The 21,039-nt window shown below is 42.0% G+C and overlaps 1 protein-coding gene across 5 annotated transcripts in view; it reads left to right on the forward strand.

Moving 5' to 3' along the window:
• The window catches only part of cadpsb (Ca2+-dependent activator protein for secretion b), a 60,388-nt gene that overhangs the window by 36,641 nt on the left and 2,708 nt on the right, over positions 1-21,039 (forward strand). The window contains exons 12-29 of one of the 5 annotated variants that reach the window (XM_079578185.1): positions 3,788-3,924; positions 3,997-4,184; positions 4,851-4,952; positions 5,023-5,086; positions 5,169-5,292; positions 6,964-6,996; positions 10,011-10,117; positions 11,847-11,876; positions 12,407-12,418; positions 14,998-15,154; positions 15,623-15,764; positions 16,418-16,579; positions 17,737-17,892; positions 18,026-18,173; positions 18,595-18,669; positions 18,762-18,845; positions 18,934-18,966; positions 19,087-19,194. In XM_079578185.1, coding sequence (XP_079434311.1) covers positions 3,788-3,924; positions 3,997-4,184; positions 4,851-4,952; positions 5,023-5,086; positions 5,169-5,292; positions 6,964-6,996; positions 10,011-10,117; positions 11,847-11,876; positions 12,407-12,418; positions 14,998-15,154; positions 15,623-15,764; positions 16,418-16,579; positions 17,737-17,892; positions 18,026-18,173; positions 18,595-18,669; positions 18,762-18,845; positions 18,934-18,966; positions 19,087-19,194 — 1,862 coding nt within the window. The remainder of the gene's footprint in view (positions 1-3,787; positions 3,925-3,996; positions 4,185-4,850; positions 4,953-5,022; positions 5,087-5,168; positions 5,293-6,963; positions 6,997-10,010; positions 10,118-11,846; positions 11,877-12,406; positions 12,419-14,997; positions 15,155-15,622; positions 15,765-16,417; positions 16,580-17,736; positions 17,893-18,025; positions 18,174-18,594; positions 18,670-18,761; positions 18,846-18,933; positions 18,967-19,086; positions 19,195-21,039) is intronic. The other 4 variants (XM_079578187.1, XM_079578186.1, XM_079578188.1 and 1 more) reach the window with 4 other exon arrangements.

The raw sequence follows: 21,039 nt of genomic DNA on the forward strand, positions 1-21,039 counted from the left end.
AACATGTTTCAACCCCGGTGTTCTTGAATGGCACCGGGACCATAACATACACAGCCTCCTCACTCTGCTGCGGGAAGTCTATTGAGACATTCAGATGGGAAATAATGACCCCCATGGCCGCCGGTGTTGCGTGCGGTTAATATGACCTTGCATTTAAATTTCCTGGCCTTAGAGTCGACTGCTACAAATGGTTGGTTTACGACTATTCATCGGATTTTCAGTCAAAATTCATATTATTATCTTGCATTATCTTATATTTTAGTTCTTTCAACCCGCTGTGTCAGTATAAGTGTATACTTCCACACCTTTTTAATGCTATACCGACATACACTATTACCTTCGTCAAAATATGTACACATTAAATGAACACATTGAACGACATTTTAATGATTTGATGAGCCCGGACAAAAGTGTGATAGTCGCCCTGGTTTACATACATGTGCCTTTGAAAGTTTATTTGTCAACTTGGTCTGGATAATGCATGTTGATGAACACACATGGGACTCATGCATTTAAAGCATGCAATGTCGGATTGTAACCACAAGCTTAAAGAAGAACTAAGTAACTTATTAACCTTGATAAATCCTTTCCGTAGTCCCTCTGGCGGTAATACAAGTGTTGATGGGATGATTGGGGAGGTCTTTCATCTCCACCTTGTGTCTCTGACCAGAAAACCACCCATGCAACTTTCCCCGCGCGGAGTCGGAGGCGCAATACACACTTATGGAATCACGAAGAAGAAGCTAACAGGCTAACGGGCAAAGCCAACTGCGGGCAAGCGCCACTTTAGCAGTATTTACAGCCAAGTTTGAGTGACAACAATTACCTCCATTGTGTAATTGGGTTGTGGCACAATGTACAACACCCCTCTCTCCCTTTGTCTTTTCTGTGAGCGTAGCATTCACTCTCACGGACAATTAATGAGAAAAAAAAAGCTGCAACATGCTACAACATCTGCAGTGGCGCTTATGACCTCTAGGGACATGAGTCACTAAGTTTTGCTTTTACTGCAACCGTTGTCCCACAGTCGCACACACAAAACACTCGCATTCATCCTGGCTTATTGTCCATGTTTTTAGCGGTGGAGCAAACTTACCAGCTCCAGACAGAAATGCCCTATACCCAGGCAGAGAATCGAACTCGGGGGGGCCTTTCTGCTGTGAGGCAAGAGCGCTAACCACTGGCGCGCATGCAAAGTAAAAGCACTTACTTTGATCTTAGGCTCAGAATCCTACTTAGATCCTACAGATTCATGTACTGCAGCAGAGTGATGAGGACGGCACATAGCTTCTTCTCTTTCTGTCTCTGTTGCTCTCTCTAAATCTCCCTCTCTCTGTCTTTTCGTCTCTATAAAATGTCTCTCGTCACATGTCCACCACACACTCTCATGTCGGTATTTAGGCTGTTGTTTTTTCAGTTGTGTTTTCTACTACTTTCTCATGCTTTGTGCCTGTTACCCTTCTTGAGTGATGCTAGTAGCTGCTAGGTCAGGGTTTCTCTCGTGACTGCTCTTCCTTCAGCCTTGTTGCTAGTCTTTATGTTATATTCTGGTTTGTCCCTTCTTACCCTGCTGTCTTCTAGCTGGACTCAAGGGTAAGTGCTTCCCTGTAGCCGGCACAGCTCAGATAATCCCCGCTGATTATCTGACCAATGCAACGTTCTCTATCTCTCTTGACTTCCCCCCCTCCTCCTTTCTCTTCTCCTTTCACGTCTCGCTTCATGTCTTCTTACTAGATCTTAGTTTATTTCTTTTTGAATTTTTGTTTCTTTTTTTCCCGACGACCTCTACTTGAGGATCGAAGTATAAGCATCCATTTGTGCCAATATAGGATGCATGTAAGAAGTTTTTGGTTTGATTCAGCAATGGTTGAAGTTGATCTTACAGCTGTTTATGCATAATTGCCTTCTCTCTTTATTCTCATTGGTGAGCGGACCCCTCAGAGTAAAGCGTTACGTAATGTTCTCCCTTTGGCTTGTTTGTTAAAAAAAAAAAACAAGAAAAATGTCTATTAAACTTTCAGCTGCTTTACTTCAGAGGGCTCAATCTTTTTGCGATTATGTTTTTCTTTGAGAGTCGGCAAATATGTACGCGGAGTATTCGGAATGCCCCATAGAGAGAGTATAGCCAATGCCGCCCCCTTCTTCCAGTACAATACTCCGGACCTAACCCACTAGTAGTGCAGCCGCTTGTAGACATAGAAGCCACAGTTATACCTCCTGCAAAGGCCAGAACTCATTTTTGTTTTTTGACTGCCCTTTTGTTTTGCCTGTACAGGACCACACCTGTGTCATGTGACCATACAAAAACATTATCAAAACTCTTATCCTCCCCATATACCCCCCGGAGAATGTCAAGCTTCATGCTATTTTTTTACCCATGCACCAAATTGTATTGCTACCCCCTTTGATAGACTTTCTCCAGTAGTGGTATGCCTTGTTACTGTGCTCTGTAGAGAACCATGAATACACCGCAACATATTCCAAGTATTGTCAACTTGCAAATGCGTATAGAAAACAAAACTAAAAAATTAAAAAAGGGAAGGAATGCCAGAAAAAAAAAGAGATATCACTGAATCTGCAAATGTGCATGGTGTTTAAAAGTTAATGAGAAGTCACACTGAGCTCTAGCATGTAACGATTTTTTCAGAGTATGCCAACAGTTTTTTTGCCTATTCACAATATTTTACTCATGGGTGATCATTGACAACTGTTCATTTCACTGTAGTATTGACTTGTATTCTTGAGTGCTATTTCTCCCCCCCCCTCAACCAGCCAGAGGAGTGTTTCAGCCTATAGTCTCTTGTCTCATAGCTCATCCTTTTGCATTTCACTCTATGGACGTGTCCCCATCTCCATCACTTTTGCACCACTTCCTCTTCAAGTATTTCTTTGCACTCACTAACACCACTTTTTAATCGAAATGTTTTTGCACAGTAGCGCTTTCTACCTGTCACTTGTCCATGTTTTACCTGTTGTCACGTTTTCTGTGTTCCTTAGATCAACTAAAACAACTGACAGCTCATACTCTATTGTAGACATTGCCCCTGTAGTTGCCGTATGACTCTCCCAAACCTTTAGGGTAGACAGATGCTTGGTGCTTGATTTGGTCCATCAGCCTATAGCCCCCTACAAAGAAATCTTTCCGCCTCCACGCTCCAGTCATCGTCATTCACATTGAGTGTTTCATGACTTGACGCCTGTCTCTCACGGAGGACGCCACTGCATCTCTCTAAAGTTTGCCTGAATGTCCTCATCATCTTGTGTATTGCTTCAAGATATTGATGTTAAGCTAATCTTCAGATGTGCTACTAATTTTCATGTTACTGAGACAACAAAAGATTTGTAGAATTAGACATTTCCTAAACCAAGACTATTAACTTGTTCTCTTTCCAATCACTGTTTGGCTATGTTCTTTAGCAAATCAGAATGGCAGATCTGTTCCGTATAGTTAGAGTGCATTTCAGCTTATCTTAGAGTGTTTTTTTCTTTTTTCTGAACATGGATTTTGACTTTTAAATAACGCCCTGAACAACTTCAGGCAATGAGAAAGTCAAGCATGCACATAGCATCCAAGCAGCTGTCCCTTGTAGCGTAGTTGTAGATATCTAATCTCTACGCTGGCTTGACACAATGCAAGTTGACAATGTAAGCTGTAAGTGTTTATAATTTGCCCGTAGAAGTAGCCAAATAGCTCCCTGGTGTTTGTGCTGTGTTGAACTAACTGTCTGGCCTCACTCATGGCTCTCCTCTGAACCATGTGCTTCTCCCTGTGCCGTTGGCCGGATAGATGCTGACAGAGCTCAGAAACACGGCATGGATGAATTTATCTCGGCTAACCCATGTAGCTTTGACCACGCCTCCCTATTTGAGATGGTGCAGCGGCTCACTTTGGACCATAGACTCAACGACACCTTCTGCTGCTTGGTAAGAGCCTGGACTAATCCTGGGTCATGGTTCATGTGTAGATTACACTAATATAAAATCTCTTTTCTGTAGGGATGGTTCAGCCCAGGCCAGGTCTTTGTGCTGGACGAGTACTGTGCCAGGAATGGGGTGCGCGGCTGCCACAGGCACCTGTGCTACCTGCGGGACCTGCTTGAGAGGGCAGAGAATGGGGCCATTATCGACCCCACTCTGCTCCACTACAGCTTTGCTTTCTGTGCGTCCCATGTCCATGGGAACAGGTGTGCACAACCCTCTGACAGAACACACTCACATGGCACACAAATCAATCCACTGACCTCTGCACATGTCCTCAGTGATTTGAAAACCCAACATAGGACAAGCTGCTACCATAAAGCAAACAGTCTTCTGTGTCATTGTTCATCTGTTTAATTTATGATTTATTTTTGTTCTGTTTTTATGTTGGTGTTTTATGTTGCTTTTGTGTTATGTTTTAATCAAATGCATTTTTCTACGTGTTCTTGTTTCTACCATTTTCTTTGTTTTCTTTTCTCTGTATTCTTTGTTGACATAGTTTCTTACTGTCCATATTATTCATCCTCCCATGCGTCTGTAAAAGTCAGAGAGGGCAGCTACTGGGGGCCGCTGGGCTATGAGGCCCTCCAGTCCCCAAAGTGCAGCCCCAGTCCAGACCCCAGCACTGCCACTAAACCGGCACGCATGTTCAAGTTTAGAAAGAGAAAGGATCTCAAATTTCCTTTCTTTCAAGTGCCCAAAAGGTGAGCCCAATCATATTTTCTGATTGTTACTAAGAGATCTCATCACTCCATGTGCTCCTGTGGAGTTTAAAGCTGGCAGCACATTGCTCATGTCAGACTCAGACTAAGTTGCATAACCGAAACCTCAACGGGACGTCTGCTCACTTCAAATGTGTGTGATCTTCACAGGCCCGACGGGCTCAGCACAGTCATCGTGGATGAGAAGGACCGCTTTGAAGACATCAAGGAGCGGTTGCGTGTAATTTTGGAAAACCAGATTGTAAATTTCAGGTGATTAGCTAATCACTCATCTTACAACTTTAAGCCCCTGAACGTTCTCAACCTGTGGCCTCTCTTGTAGATATTTTTTCCCTTTTGGCCGTCCAGAAGGGGCGCTGAAGGCAACTTTATCTTTGCTTGAGAGGGTTTGTAGATTTGGTATTTTATGTTTAGCATGGGTCGTAGGGGAATCAAATAATCCAGTTGCTGTTAAATTGTGGTCTGCAGGTCCTGATGAAAGACATAGTGACTCCAGTTCCTCCAGAGGAAGTGAAAGGAGTAATCCGCAAATGTTTGGAGCAGGCAGCTCAGCTCAACTATCAGCGGATTAAAGACTACGCCACAGTTGAAGGTAAGGAACATACAGTACATAATGTTATGTTTAATGTATGTACCGCAGCTCAAGAGTAACTGTAATTGCCTGTAAGGGGACATTGTTTACAGTATAGTCATGGTTGAGTAAAATGACACGTTTTTACAGTTATTCTTGCAAAGTGACGTGTTCTTGTCATGACTACTTTCTGAGCACGTAGTGAGTTCACTTGGCATATGGTATTTTTGTGTCCATATCCCAAATGACCTGCTGTGACAGTGTGTGGGTCCTCTCTGTCTCTCAGTCCAATAACTTTCTCCTTTGTTTCAGGCCCACTTTAGCTCTGTGCTGTTCTGTAGGTCAAGTTGGCTTTTGTGTAGAGGTGTGTGAGTAAAAATGCATTCAAATCCAAAGCCCTGAAATCTGTTGATTGATGTGCTGATCTCTCATTGTGCCTTGACTGTATGGACTCCAGCTGTGTCTTTGGCCCTTAGACATTAGGTGACTGGACTGCCTTTTGCCCCTTTGACAATTCTCTCTCCTTTCACCTCTGCCTTCACTTCCTTCTACTTGTATACGTTGCTTCCCTCCCACACAAACTAAAGAAATGCTGGGATTTAAAAGCAACAGACCAGCATCCCTGCACTGCTTGCATGTGCTTCGACACAACATGACAGCATGGATTACACATAAAAATGATCAAAGACATTTTCCATGTCTTTTTTAAGCTGCGGGGTGCTAAAGATACTAAGGACTTTAGTATCTTTTCTAATGATTCCCATGTTCACTGTGAGGCCACTTTACTAGGTGCCTCCTGAACTCAACTTCCCATTATCCCCCTCACTTGTAGCCTTCTCTTGTCTGACCCTAGCTTCCTCTTGCATGGTCCCATCCTTTTTTATAGGCAAAAAGAGGGAAATGTTTGAGCACCCTGTCTTCTGCTTGGCGTCTCAAGTGATGGATTTAACCATCCGTGAGTACCTCCATCATCCTGCCCATGCACCTTCTCAACCTCAAGTTTTTTTTTTTCCTTTCCTTCCTTTCAGTTCACCTCATATCCCTCCCTCTCTCTTCCCAAACTCTTCGACATACAGTATGTGTTAACATGCGTCTCTTGCCTGTGAGAGTGAGTGACGGGGGTGAACTGCCCAAAGAGCAGCACTAGTCAATCAGTGGACACGAATGAGCATGTCTGTAAGCTTTTTTGATTTTGTTTTGGATTCCACTGTTACTTTGACTTGAATGCATTTTTACATTGCTTACATTGTGATCTCCTTCAGTCATTTGGTTCGGTTCATGTGTCAGTGGCGTGTTGTGGCCAGCAGGTAGGAAGCACAGTACTTCTACAATGATATTTATTCCATCACACAGAGAAGACAGAATAGGTATTATTATTATTTTGAAATATCACTCAGTGTCTTGTCTCTGATGCCGACAGCTTTCCGTGTGTCTCCTGTGTAAATGGACGAGTCCGAGCTTCTTTGTGTCTGTGATCATCTCTTTTAATTTGACTTTTCACAGGCGCTGTTTTGATTGTATGTTGTGTGACGTTTGTTGTCTGTTGCCTAGAAGCCCCACTCTCCCCGGATCAGAGAGCGGTCCCAGCAGATCTCAGTGACTCTCCCCTGTAACCCGACAGACAACCCTAGAGCGTGCTAATGCTAAACATCTCCTCTTTATCTTTTCTCTCTTCCTGTTCGGTCGCTGAAGTTGAGAAAGGGCAAAAGGATCAAAAGGATCCAGGTGAAGATATGATTAGCTTGTGGTCTAACCCCAAGCACACACTATGTATTTAATGCACAAAACACGTCTAGGTTATCCCATGTAACTGCTAGTATTTGAACTCAAGATGCATGCTTAAAAACAAAACAAAAAAAAACATACAATACATGTTAATACAGTTACCGTATTCAGCACACATAAGCTGTTTGTCATGCTTTAAGCGTTTCCTACAAGGTATTTATGTTGGAGATTGTATTTTTGTATTATAAGAAATCCCCGTGGCAATATGGTACACCAGCATTGAATATACCAGATGATCAAATCAATTGTATGACTGTAAAGTAATACAGTCCTGCACATTTGCAAATTATAAAGCAGCACTATGACAGTTACCTCTGGCTACTGAGCTTCTTATGGCATCTAAATAACATTGTGATTGAAGTTAGTTGTAAGTCATGAGGCTTGCTATCATCTAGTGTAATGGAAACTTACATAGCCTTGTTTTAAGCCGACAAGGAGGGCAGGGCATACCGAATTTAGTAGATTAGTCAGATACAAAAATAGATAATGTCATAGATAATAGATAATGTCATGATTGCACACGAAAAATTGTTGCAGTACTGTACATTATGTATTGCAGCTTTTGCAAATCTAAGGCGCTTCCATGCAATTTACAATACAAAGTGAGCAATTGTATTTTTGTGAACCATGGCTTAAAAATCAAACTCTATGTGAAATCCTTGCAAACGCCTTTATAGACTTATCCCTAAGCCCTCTATCCAACGACACATCTCAAAGTATTACCACATTTATTCTCCTGCTTGTGATGTACAGCAGCTGCTATCATAAATACCCAAGTTTACTGAAACATAAAAAAAGAAAAAAAAAGAAGCCCCGATCAAAAACAACAACAACAATGAACGGATTTAGTGCCAGAGCAGTTACTGTTTCATGTAGAGTTATGTATATTTGTGCTTTTGATTTGAGATGTGTGTAGCCATCTGGTCTCATGTCCATGTTCCAAATTACACATCTGCCATTTTACAAAGTTTTACGATCTGGTAAATCATGTTCATGTTCAGCTGTGTCATTCCACATTCTGTCAGCGAAAAACGATTTGGAGCTTGATTTAGCAACTAACACGCAGGGAAACAAAGATGAATTCTCAGTTCTGGTATCACAAACAACTCGCTGCATGTATGTCAGTGTAACAAATGTGAACCTTCATTTGTCAGTCTCCAAATAATCAACCCTAATTTCTGTCAGTTCCAAGCCTGATAGAAAAGAACAGGATTTTGTCGTAAGGGGGGAACTAGAATCAAGTCTAAGGCAAATTGATTCGCACAAAGCAGTTCAATGGAGTTACGCATATTAGCTTTTTTTTTTTTAAAGGGTGGGTGTTAAGAACAATCTTTGAATCTTGGCCTTCTGAGGTGATACGAACCCAGGAAATGCTTTGCCCACCTCTTGATCTCTTGCTGTAGTGCAGTGTATTATTTTCTTTTCTTTTTTGAAACAACTGCACAGCAAAGAGGAGCAAGAGGACAGGGTGGAAGGGGCTTATTTTAGCTGGTTCAGAGGGAAGTGAAACTACTGGACATTCTGTTTCAGCTGTTTTAGATCAATAGTGTGTTTTCTAACTAGAGGTATATGGACGATTTTTTGGGATTTTTTTGACTGATGCCTATATGCTTGGCCGAAATTTTTGACCAATATTTTTGGCTGACTTTTCCAAATATCCAATCTATAATCCTGTAAAAACATAAATATTTGGCCACTCCACTCCAGTGACCCATTTTGTTTTATTACTTTAGGTGATTCAGTCATAGTTTCTGTCCCAGCTTTGATTAGCTGCCGTTAGCATTATCTTGCTGCCGTTAGCATTAGCTTGCTGCCGTCAGCATTAGCATACTGTTGCTAGCCGCCGCCTTTTGCGCGGCGACCAAAAACACAATTGTGGAGATTAAAACTAACTCAGCAATTGGGTTATCCAGGTTCTGAGCTTCAAAATGATATGCAGCATGTCCATATTGACTGAGGTTTAGTGAAACGTATTTAACAAAACCTGTTGCTAATATTTTCATTGAGACGTTTTTCCGTTCCCCTGAAGCCTAGAGAGTTTTAAAGCCATGACTTTGCTCTTTCCAATGTTAAAAAAAAACCCGGAAATCTCTATCACCTTTGGTCCAGGAGATATCGGCTTTTTGCAGTGCTAGATTGTCCGATAGCCCATATTGTAAAATCGTCAATTATCGACCTCTATTTCTAACAGTGTAAGATAGTGATCAAGATGTGTTTAACATTATTACCAAATACCAGGAAAAAGCATAAACTCCCCTCTTTAACTATTTGGGAAAAAACACAGAAGTGGTAAAGTTGAAGTTAAAATTCCTCAAGTTAATCGACTGACAGTGATTGCATTCATTTTACACTGCTAGACACAATCAATATCTTTATATTAAATCCCATATAAAACAATTTCTTCCTTAGAAAGACCTGACCTCTCTGAGTATAGGCCAGATCCGTCTAAACCATAGGTATTTCTAAACAAAGACTAACTCAAAACAATTAAACTGGTCTTATTGAATTACTTGATAGCCAGGAACCGCCCAAGTACAACCAGCACTACCCACACCACAGTTTGAGAACCACTGATTTAGCATAGCGTCGCTCTGCCCAGAAACGACATGCCACCAATCACACTATTGGGCATCAAACAGCTTATTTAACGCTGCTCCATATTCTGCATGTATTCTCCATCTCCATTTCAATGCCACTATTTTTGTGCCTGCCTCACCTCTGAATCGTATCAGCTCTATTAATGTTACTACAGCACACCATTTCTACTTGTCCAATAGGGCTGGTCAAAGCTAAACATCACAGTGTAGGTGCTGTGATGCTGTTATTAGATCATTAAATATAGAGTAAAAAAAACTTTAAAAAAAACTCATGTGAATAGTCATACAAACCCCCCTGGAAATCCTTATGTGTGCTTGACTAACTGCTCATCCCTCACCCTCATCCTTTTGTCTCAGAGAACGTAGGCCGCTTAGTCACGCCTGCCAAAAAGCTGGAGGAATCAATTCGCCTGGCGGAGTTAGTCATAGAGGTCCTCCAGCAGAACCAGGAACACCACGCGGAGGTGAGTGAGCCCGCCCCTCCCTCTCACCCCCCTTTCCCCCAACGCCTGCACTCTTATCGCACTCTACCCAGTTAGCCTTATGATGATCAGCCTTTACTATAAATAAAGCCGCTTTCATCTACAGCTAAGTTAGGGGGGGGAATAAAAGAGAATTTAATTTAGAGGAGAGGCTCTAATTGCTGTGCAGCCGACCGTGCCAAAATGAGCCGCAGTAATGTGTTTGTGCAAAGAATGTAAATTTGCTTCTGCATGATAACACGTGCGCAGTTCTCTGCCCTGATTACAGCGCAGAGCTCAGGAGCGCAGTTACGTAAGCCGCTAAAAGCCCAGGGTGATGGCTGTGTGTGTGTTTTAAAGATATGAATAAGTAAAAGTTCGGAAGGTTGTGTGGTAGAAGAGGTAAAGGAAAGCAAAGCACAGGTTAAGCCATGCTTGCAGATTAGCAGAATAGCGCAACCCGTTTCGTATGTTTCCCTGCAAACTACAAACCTGAGTTCATACGATAGGGACATTGAAAAAAATTGTCACATGATATACACTCAACAAAAATGTGAACGCGACGCTTTTGCTTTTGCTCTCATTTTTCTTTGGGTGAACTAAAAGACTTACAGTATTTTTCGGACTACAAGTCGCACTATCCAAAGAATAATGAAGAAAATAGTCACTCTGGAGTATAAGTTGCGCCAACTATCTGGGTATGGAGGCGTAACTGCACCGTTGACAAGCCTCTCCCGGCATCACGTTGTTCACCCATCTGCTAACTAATTTCTCTAGCTGTGGCATCAAGCTTTAAGCCCGTGATTACCTTTTTTTGTTTTCTTCATTGGAGTAAGAGTTACCTCTGCTTTTTGACAGTCCGTCACAAGTTTCTTGCTCACTCTAAACGCTACAGTTTTTAAAAAATATATATTTTCAATGGTACAGTAAGTAAATAAGTGCTTTATTTGTCATCGTACAACCATAAAAGAGTAGCAGATACTGGTACACAAGCCTAGAGCGCCCTCCAGCGGCTGTCAGTGTGAAAATAGCACAAATTATATATTTTGATATATAAGTCGCACTTGAGTATAAGTCGCACTCCAGCCAAACTATGAAAAAGGTGCGACTTATTGTCCGGAAAATACAGTACAACTTTTTATATGTACACAGTAGACCCATTTCTGCCACATATTGTTCACAAATCTGGCCAAATCTGTTAATGAGCACTGCTAGAATATTGCCCATCTGTCTACAATGAAAAGAGGCGGCTTTCAGAGTGTTTCAGAGTGTCCTTTTTATCTTAGACAACCTCATTCACACCTGTGTAATATCCATGGGGTCTAATCAACATAAAAAATGAGAGCAAAAATAAAAGCATTTACATTATTGTTGAGTGTAACTCCAACAACATACCAAGTCGTTGGCCTACTGTTATTTGACAGCAGCAACACCTCTCAAAGAACTTGGAATAGGGGAGCAAAAGCGCCATACTTTGCAAAGATTTTAGATTAACATTTTTTTTGTTTCTGTTCTACCGTTTGTTGTCCAACTCCTTGGGGACATGTTGCTCCTGTTAAATTGAAATGAATAGGTTCATGTTGTATTGTGAATGAAATATCGGAACTGGGTTTGTACTTTCCCCTTTAGCCCCTTAGTTAGCTACAATGAGCATGTGTAGACCTGCCTAGAATAATCCAGTGTGCTCGTAGATAAAGCAGATTTATTCTATCTCTTTGAATATGCTTGACAGACGGCAGTCACAAGTTCTGGAGATCAATCGGTACAGTATTTTTGTTTCTTTTTTTCCTCTTCTGCCCCCCATCACGACCCCCCTGAACGGCATGTTGCGCCACTACTGCTAAAGGCACTTCCTTGAGCACAGATTCAAGCCATAGACACTGCCATACAACGTAATGGGTTGGGGTTTTTTGTGTAGGCGTACGACTGAGACAAACTGAAAGAAATTGAAAAGGCACTGTAGCTTGCACCGACATAATTGTGACCATAAAGCATGTTCATCGGGCCATAAAAGAGGATTTTCTTCAAGCATGCCAGACCAATATATATTCTGACGTATGCTCATGTGAACCTGAAGTTTGATCTTCCATAAACATTTCTCTGCCTCCTCCATCCTGACAATTATTTTCACAGTCCGCCCTTGTTCAGGCATTACCTTCCCTTGGCTTCCCCTCCATCAGTCTCTGCTGTCCGAGTTTTACGATCCCTGTTTCGAGAAATGCCTCAAAGATACATATTTGTTTGTACGTTTTCTTGTTGTTCTCACTGTCATATGAATGATGACTATCCCAGCAGGGAAAAGAGGTATGTAGTGAAGTTGCCCCGCCCTAAATGCTCTGTGCATGTCCCGTAGATGGAGTTATGATGTCATGCCCCTTATACCCACCGGCACTTATACCGCCCCCTGCAGACTGCTCCCTATATGACACTATTGCCTTGATAACAGCACTGTTGAGCGTGTATGGCTGAGCACAAGGTCAAGGGTCCTGAATGTGTTGCCCCGTCTGCTATCAAAGGTCACCCCCTTTCTGCCCCTTCTTGACCCCTCATGACCTGACTCTGATTGAATCAACTTTCAATGTGATGGAGAAAGAGCTGTGTTTGCTGCCTGTTTTTTTTTTTTTTTTTTTTTTTCTACATTTGTGTGTGTGTCTCAGGAAGGTAAGTAGTAGGTAAGTAACAGTTTGTGATGGTTTCACACGAGGGTTACATAACGACAGGTCAGTAAATTAAAATGTTGAAAAATTGAAATAAAACATCAATTCAATTCAAGTTTGAAAAATAAAGCATCATTGCCTCTTTAGGTATTTCATGGTTTAATCAATTTATTCAAATTACTCTGAATAATTGTAATTATGAACTTCCAGACCAAGCGATTTTTTTGTGACTGTGCCAAGCCGGGATAAATGGAGGTTACCCCCATCACCTCAGTGTACAGTGTAAAACCTATTACTTTGATGTGCCAGTTAGACCATTTGTTTTTGTGTCCCTTTAGTGCAGGGATGTCCAAAGTGCGGCCAGGGGGGCAAATGCGGCCCTCAGACCAATTTTTGGTGGCCCACTGCCTTCTTGGACACATCATCAGAGATAGTCCTTTTTATTTGAAATGTAATAATTCTACACAATTCTAACCAAACAACTAACCTTGTACTGTGAGACAGAGCTGGCATGAAGGTTTTGAGCATAAATAAAGGTGTGGGGCGCAATTTAAACCTCTGCTAGTCAAAGGTTTTGCGGCACTAACCACCGATCTATGGACCTTCACCCTGCGTACGCTTCAGTATGCGGCCCCACAGGAAAAAAGTTTGGACACCCCTGCTTTAATGGAACAGCTTGCTATCAGGGATAAAATTTGTTTCATTTCCCCTAAATGCAAAAGTAGTTTAGATCCCTTTCTTTTTAAATGTGTGTTACATCTGCATTATATACTTGAATTGAAGCACTATAAAATTTGACTTTTTACAATGTTCTAATTTATTGACCTGGGCCTGCCTGACAAACAAAAAACTATTAAATGCAAGTATAAGCATGCGGCACCATTCAAAAAGATTAAGTTTGGATTTTTGAACTTGGCAGCGTGAATGCACAGCAGCCAAGCCGAGACTGTCAGCAAAGCAGCTGCTGTGCTTTAAAGGGCGACGAGGCCTCGGCTGTGCCAGGACACAGTCAGCTGAATCTCAAACACTACTTTGTTAATTGGAATGGACACACTATAAGAAATTATGCTATGTGCTGCAGTCTTTGGCGTGCCTAATAAAACGTGCATGACTTACATTCACATCAGGTGGGAGATGCAGAGTTTGGCAGTGATGTGAATGGTTGAAGCCTTGTCTCTTAAATGACTGAGGAAAGCATGGAGCATTTGCATGAGGGAAGCAAGCCTGAATACAAAACATACAACCACACTGCGATTCTCATGTTCCATATGCAGCAGTGCAGTGATTTACCTAATAATCCCTCCTTGAAGTCTTAATCAATGCGAGCCGTGAATTCAGAGCAGAGTGGGGAATACTCCGTGTACATGTACAATGAGAACATGTACATGGAGTACAGGCTCTTCCTCTCAGTGGAGATTTGTTTAAAAGGAATAACCCTAGCTTAACGCTCACTGACAGAATGCACTTCACAGATCAATGCAAAACAAAAACACACAGTATTTCCGTAAGGTTTTAAACATTTAAACACAGGGCTTGTCATGGACTTTTTATTTATCATCACTGTGGCTGGACTTTTCAAAGGACACTAGCCACATTGTGTCCACGCTGCAATTTAATTTGGTAGTTACATTTCTGCTTACTTATAATCAAAGCCTATGCTTCTAAAGGAAATGTTGGCTTTGGTTTTACGGTGGGATCTAGAGTGTTTCAGTTGGTTCAGTGGTTAGCTTGCCTATGTATGAATGAGCTGAGTGAGGGATTAGTGGTGGTTAGAAAGGCTTCTGCCGGAGACTGACAACTATGTTTGCATCAGCCAGCCCCATGGCAGCTTTGGCTACAATAGTAGCTATCCACCAAAGCGGTTGAGGAGTAAATTATTAATGCTACTGAAATCCTTACTGTCTTGAAAGGCCCTATAACTATAAGGCATTATTATCATACTTAACAGAGATTTGGTCTGTCCATTAGTAGTATGTTTTTTCCTTATTCTAGTACATCGGGTGGGGACACCATAAATTTGCAACTAACTAGAATGTTCATATCTAAGGACGCACAAGACTGAATTGGCCAAGCGGTTAGTGAGAGTAAAAGAGTTGTAGCCAACGTGTTGCTTGTGTTATTGTCGCTCTATAGAACAGACCAAACTTTAACTTTACAGACGCAGTGCTCCCATCTCTGCGTCACATGTGTCACATTTCTCACGAGTCCTCTCGTGTATCCCTGCAGGCCTTTGCGTGGTGGACAGACTTGATGGTAGAACATGCGGAGAACTTCCTGGCCCTCTATGCCATCGACATGGATGCTGCGTTGGAGATCCAGTCACCCGAGAGCTGGGACAGTTTCCCCCTCTTTCAGCTGCTCAACGACTACCTACGGACAGACTGTGAGCTTCAGAGGCTTTAATATCACTCAAATATAATTCAGTCCTCCTATTATTATTATCATTATTATTATTATTATTATTATTATTATTATTATTATTATTATTATTATTATTATTATTATTATTATTATTATTATTATTATTATTATTATTGATCTTGAAGTTTGTCTTCATTATCTTTATTTCTTCAGTTTGAGAATTCTATTGATATGAAGGTAGCCTGTAATTTACAGAGTGGTGCAAGTGCTCTATCAAAACCAATATTCAAGCATAATATGTAATTAAAACATAGACCAACAACCTTGAGCATCGCATTTCTACCAAGGCTAATTAATCGTTTCCCACATTCTCAAACTCAAATGAATATGCAACCATTTGCACTTTAAAGCCACGATGTAAAGCCCCTATAATCTTGTTTTGAGCTCAGATCTCTACATTATTTAACAAATGCGTTTTGTTCCTCCTCAGTCCATCTGTGCAACGGAAGGTTCCACAAGCACCTGCAGGACCTGTACGCCCCCCTGGTGGTTAGATATGTGGATCTGATGGAGACCTCCATCGCACAGTCAATTCACAAAGGCTTTGACCGCGAGTCCTGGGAGCCCGTCAAGTAAGGAGCCTGTAGTTTCTAGCTCAGCTTTGTACTGCGATGACAGGCCGACTGCATGGAGGCGTGAGAAAGTGGGAGAGAAGATTCACCCAGCCGGTCTGTGGGTTCACTTCTTAATAACCTATTTTCTTTGCCTGGAAAAAGAGGAAATGGGTTGTTTCGTTTTAAATAGCTTTGACTAATGTATATATATATCGCACACCGACACATTCAGGTCAGGGAAATATTTCAGTTGTTCTGTTGTGTGCACTTACTAACCTTCATAATGTGTGCTTTGACGTGTTGCCAGATACAAATGGCCTCCTGTAGTTACGTCAGCGCTCTGATTTATTTGCTGTTGCTTTATTTGATGTTTTTCCTTTTGCATATTTCATCACGAGTGTTATTCTAAGATTGATCAGGCAAGAAGCTAGTTCGAAATGCCTCATATAATATTATTATCTGTATTACTACCTGTTCTCATCCAGTCCAGCCGTTTTTTGACCGTGTTCCTCTCTGCGCAAAATACGTACGTCTTTCTTATTGTCCCGCTGCGTCTCTGTCCTTCTGCTTTGGCCTCACGATGAATGTTTTACATAGCTTTGTGCCGCTCTCACCTCACTGTTATGGATTCTTTATACTTTTTTCTTTTTTGTCTGTCTTTTTTTCCGCAGGAGTTTAACAAGTAATCTGCCCAATGTGAACCTACCAAATGTGAACCTCCAAATTCCCAAAGTACCAAATCTGCCCGTTCCAGTAGCAGGACTATCAGTTAACCTTCCACAAATGCCTAGCTTTTCTACCCCGTCATGGATGGCCGCTATATATGACTCTGAGTGTGTATTCAATACCAGTTCACTTGATATACAGTGGGTTTAGGAACTATTCATACCCCTCTATTTATTCCCATCTTATTTTATTGATGTTAGATTTCTATCATTATTATTATTGTATATATTGAACAATAATGATCGAGAGCATAACAGTGGGTCTGCACTTGTTGTGTAAGAAAAGTTTGGATTGCGGTTACTTAAATGCTTTATTGACGGGTAATAGAAAACACATTTTTAGCATCACACTGCTACATGATAAAATTGAAATAAATATGAGTGGTCTGAAAACTTTCTTAACCCACTGTAACACAACCGGAGGCATGCCTTGGTATGAAGATGTCCCTCCCAAAAAAAAACATCAAGTACTGCATAATGACATTGAGGAAATCACCGAAGCATGTTTCGAAATGTACACCACACGTCTTCATGCCAAGGACTCTCTGAGAGGTGCTGTAGACTAGATGGGGTTTGGGAAATGAGTGGCTGAAATGCGCTCATTTGCCTCGACTTGCATGCTGCGTGGAGATAACGTTCGGGTTTTTTCCAATACACTGCACTTGTGTATCTCCAGTGCTTTAAAAAAAAAAAAAAAAAAATGAAGCCTGGCAATAGAGGCACAGCTTATGACCTTCCTGGTAGTGGTTTGATCAGGATTGTTGGAAATGACGTACGCCTCAATCCAACCTTCCCGAGCAGCGCTGCGCAGGGACGTCAAAAAGACTGCATGATTTCTCTTTTTTCAAATCTATCAGGAGACTCCACCAGCTTTTAGAGACATGGAGAATGAGAGAGGGCTTGTGATATTGCGAGTAAATTCTTCACGAGTTGAAAAAAAGATCAGCACGTATTTCAGTGTTTTTTACATGCCCTCGCTCACTGCTCCGTTCACTGTTTTCCCTTTTCTGTCTTGGCACACTGTGACTCGAACTGCAGTGACTTACCTGCATGTGGCCACTTCACACCTCATAACAATAACCATCCAACTCAGCATGGTTATTGTGTTACACTGAACCCCTGCCAACTCGTATTCACCCATACGCTGACTGTCAGAGAAAGAGAGTCAGTGTATGGCGGAAATAATGCACCACCTCCACTCCCATGATCCTAGTGAGTTACACAAATGACTCTTTGTGACATAATGTGTGTGTTGTTGCTGGCAGTAACGGCTCCGGGACGTCTGAGGACCTCTTTTGGAAGCTGGATGCCCTGCAGACTTTCATCCGAGACCTACACTGGCCCGAGGACGAATTCGCCAAGCACCTGGAGAGCCGCATTAAGCTCATGTCCAGCAACATGATCGAGAACTGCGTCAAGCGGTGGGTTGCGCCAATACCAAGCCAAACAACATAATCCACAGCAAGAGTAACTTTGCTCCGAGGCAGCTATGTCCAAGAGTGAATGCATTTTTCATAGCACAGTGGACATAAATATTTTACTTTCACACTGCAGCACCAGGATGGCCTTCGAGTCAAAGCTGGCGAAAAGCAGCAAGTCCACAGATTTCCGCATCTCCCCGACATTATGCACCATGTTCAACGTGATGGTGGACGCCAAGGACCAGTCAGCCAAACTGTGTGCCATGGAGATGGGTCAGGAGGTATAAAAAAACCAAATAGGCCACTTTATATTCCACAAAAGATTTTATACATCAGCAGTATGCGCTTCTGTCTGTATGTGTAAGCAATTGCCACAGCAGGGAGAGATTCTGCCTCAGAAATAGTCATTAATGCAATGTTGACTAGTCAATAATATGGTAATAATTTACACTACATTTGGGATAGTTTGAGACCATTTAGCTTTTGCATCATTCAAGTCCATGATACAAATTTAATTAAATCCATCACTCATTGGGTTTACTTGGGTACTTGAGGAACAACTACTATTATTTCACTTTCTATTTTTTTTTGCTGCTATTTGCCAGGAATCATTTTTGTCAGTAGTAAACACTGTTCTGCTCAGAGCCTTAATCATTGTGATGTTATTGTTCACAAATCAACCGTTTCTCTCTTGTTTTGCAGAAACAGTCTGCCGCCCAAATAGATGAACTGATTGAAGAAAGTGTGAAGGACATGATTCAGCTTCTCATTGCAAAGGTTCGACACTTCAACAACATATCAAAACAGTTCAACTGCAACTGTAGGGCAATGGTCAAAGACGTTTGTTTTCGGCCTTGTTTTTTTTTTAGTTCGTTGCAATATTGGAGGGTGTCCTGGCGAAGATTTCCAGATATGATGAAGGAACACTCTTCTCCTCATTCCTCTCATTCACGGTGAGACTTCAGAGTACAATATTCATCACAATGTGCTGATAAACGAAACATAAATAATAGATCAAGCTAAATGGTTGTCTAATTTCAGGTGAAAGCAGCCTCTAAATATGTGGATGTACCTGTAAGTTGCTCGTTGCGTGCTCTGACACAGCATGTCGCTCTGGTTTATCCCTCCCTGCCTTTTCAATACAGAGCTCAGTGATGTGCAGCCTAACTTACTCTGTTGTGTTTGCGCCTGCAGAAGCCGGGGATGGACGTGGCTGATGGCTACGTGACCTTTGTGCGGCACTCTCAGGATATGCTTCGTGATAAGGTCAATGAGGAGGTGTATATAGAAAGGTTATTTGATGTAAGTAATGCCTTCTCCTCCTCACACAAACGGGAGGGGCCTTCCAAAATGTGGCAAAACAATCAGGGCAGAGAGGGATAAGTCCCATTTTGAACAGGAGATGTTTCTGTGAGCTCTACTTCCTCTGTCTTTCTCTGTCTGTCTCTCTCAGCTCTCTGCTGCTGCCCTCTACATTAATGTTGTACATTGCCACAGTGCTTTTGGGCCTTTGTGTATTCGAAAAGTAATGACTTTTATTTACAAAGAGTCCATAAAAGCATCCTCAGAAAGGATTATCACAAGCAGTGCTTTCTGGAAAGAACAGAACAACTGTCCATATAGTGAAGCTCTGATAGTGCACCACTTGTACCCCTCTGTGCTTTCACACCTGTATACAGCAAACATGGCAGCCTCCAGGAGAGTAGACCGCCCACAGTGGAGCACCCAGGCTATTTGTGCCTCAACTCAAAATGCTGGGTGACCTACACACTGCTGGACACTCCTGGTGCAACACAGAGAGGCTGACATGTTGTATACCCTCTGTCATGTGCTTCCCAACCTGTGCAGTCTCAGATGCACTTTGCTAAGAGGCTTCAGTGGTTTTTGGCACTAGTCTTATTTTGTCTTTTTGTAACCACACCTTGTTTGTCCTTCCACTTAGCCACATAACACTGAGATTGTCTTCACCCACGGCTGCTCATACAGAATTACATCAAAAACAAAAAAATATGACAAGTAAAGTAAAGTAATGCACAAATCAAACAACATTTGCTAAAAAGCAAAGCATAGTACAAAGTGTCATTATCCAAAAACAGAACAGACTGAACTGAGCTGAAGGTTGGGAACCCCTGGCACAGAGGGTCAAGAGAGCACTGTCTTCCTCCCACATAATCCTGTCGGGATACATCATGAATGTGTCCTCCATGTGTACTACTGCGCATACAGCTGTGATGTCTGTGCCTCATGTTCATCTGAGCGGCCCGCACAGATCCGGGTCTCTGTTTTCAGACCTGGTTCTGTGAAGAGGCCTCTGAAAATGCCGTGTTTGGTTTGATGTTTTGTCTTCTGCACTGGGAGTTAGATCACTGGTATGTCAGAGTCAGGACTGTTGTCTATGACGCTTACTGTATGTCTATGAGGTCCACTCCTCTCATTTGCTTTCTCCCCCGAATACCTCGTCCGCACTGTCATGTTTACTTTGGAGAAACACTCGATCTTGTCACTGTTTTAGGTTTAGACAATGTTCTCCAGTCCGTCGCTTCCAGGATTTCATTTGAGTCCATCCCTCCATCTGCATGCCGACTAAATGTTGCACTAAATGTTGCATAAGGCTCTTCCTGGTCTCTCTTTCTTTCACTGGTTTGGATCTTTTTCTTGATTCTGTTTCTTATTAACTCCATTCCTGCTGCCTCCTCTCTTCAAAAAGTGGCACTTATCTCTAGTGTTGCGTTGCGTTGTTTTATCACATTATGTTGGTTGGCATGAGTTTTAGAGTCAGATAATCTTCCTGTGTACATCTCTTAGCATGACCCTCCTCCTCAGAGCATTTTGTACATACTCTACATAGAACAGTGTTTCCTGCCCGCGTGTGGATGGCACCCCTTCAGACGCAAGGCTGCTGGAAAAGTCTGTCAGTCATTTGGGCTTTGTTTGGGACATAAATAGACAGTCTTTGTGCTGTTAAAATGGATGCTGTGAGTCTTATGGCAAGAAATACCATATGCCCTAATAAGACCTTTCATGTTTAGAAGTTCCACATCTTAGGTAGTTGTGCTGGACTCAGGCTTTAGAGTTTTGAGCTACATTTTCTTTGTGGAATTTCCCCCACGGCCACTGTGGATCACAGTACAAATGAGTTTTTGAGAG

Source organism: Gobius niger (genome assembly GCF_951799975.1).
Source record: "Gobius niger genome assembly, chromosome: 20".
NCBI classification, from domain to species: Eukaryota; Metazoa; Chordata; class Actinopteri; order Gobiiformes; family Gobiidae; genus Gobius; species Gobius niger.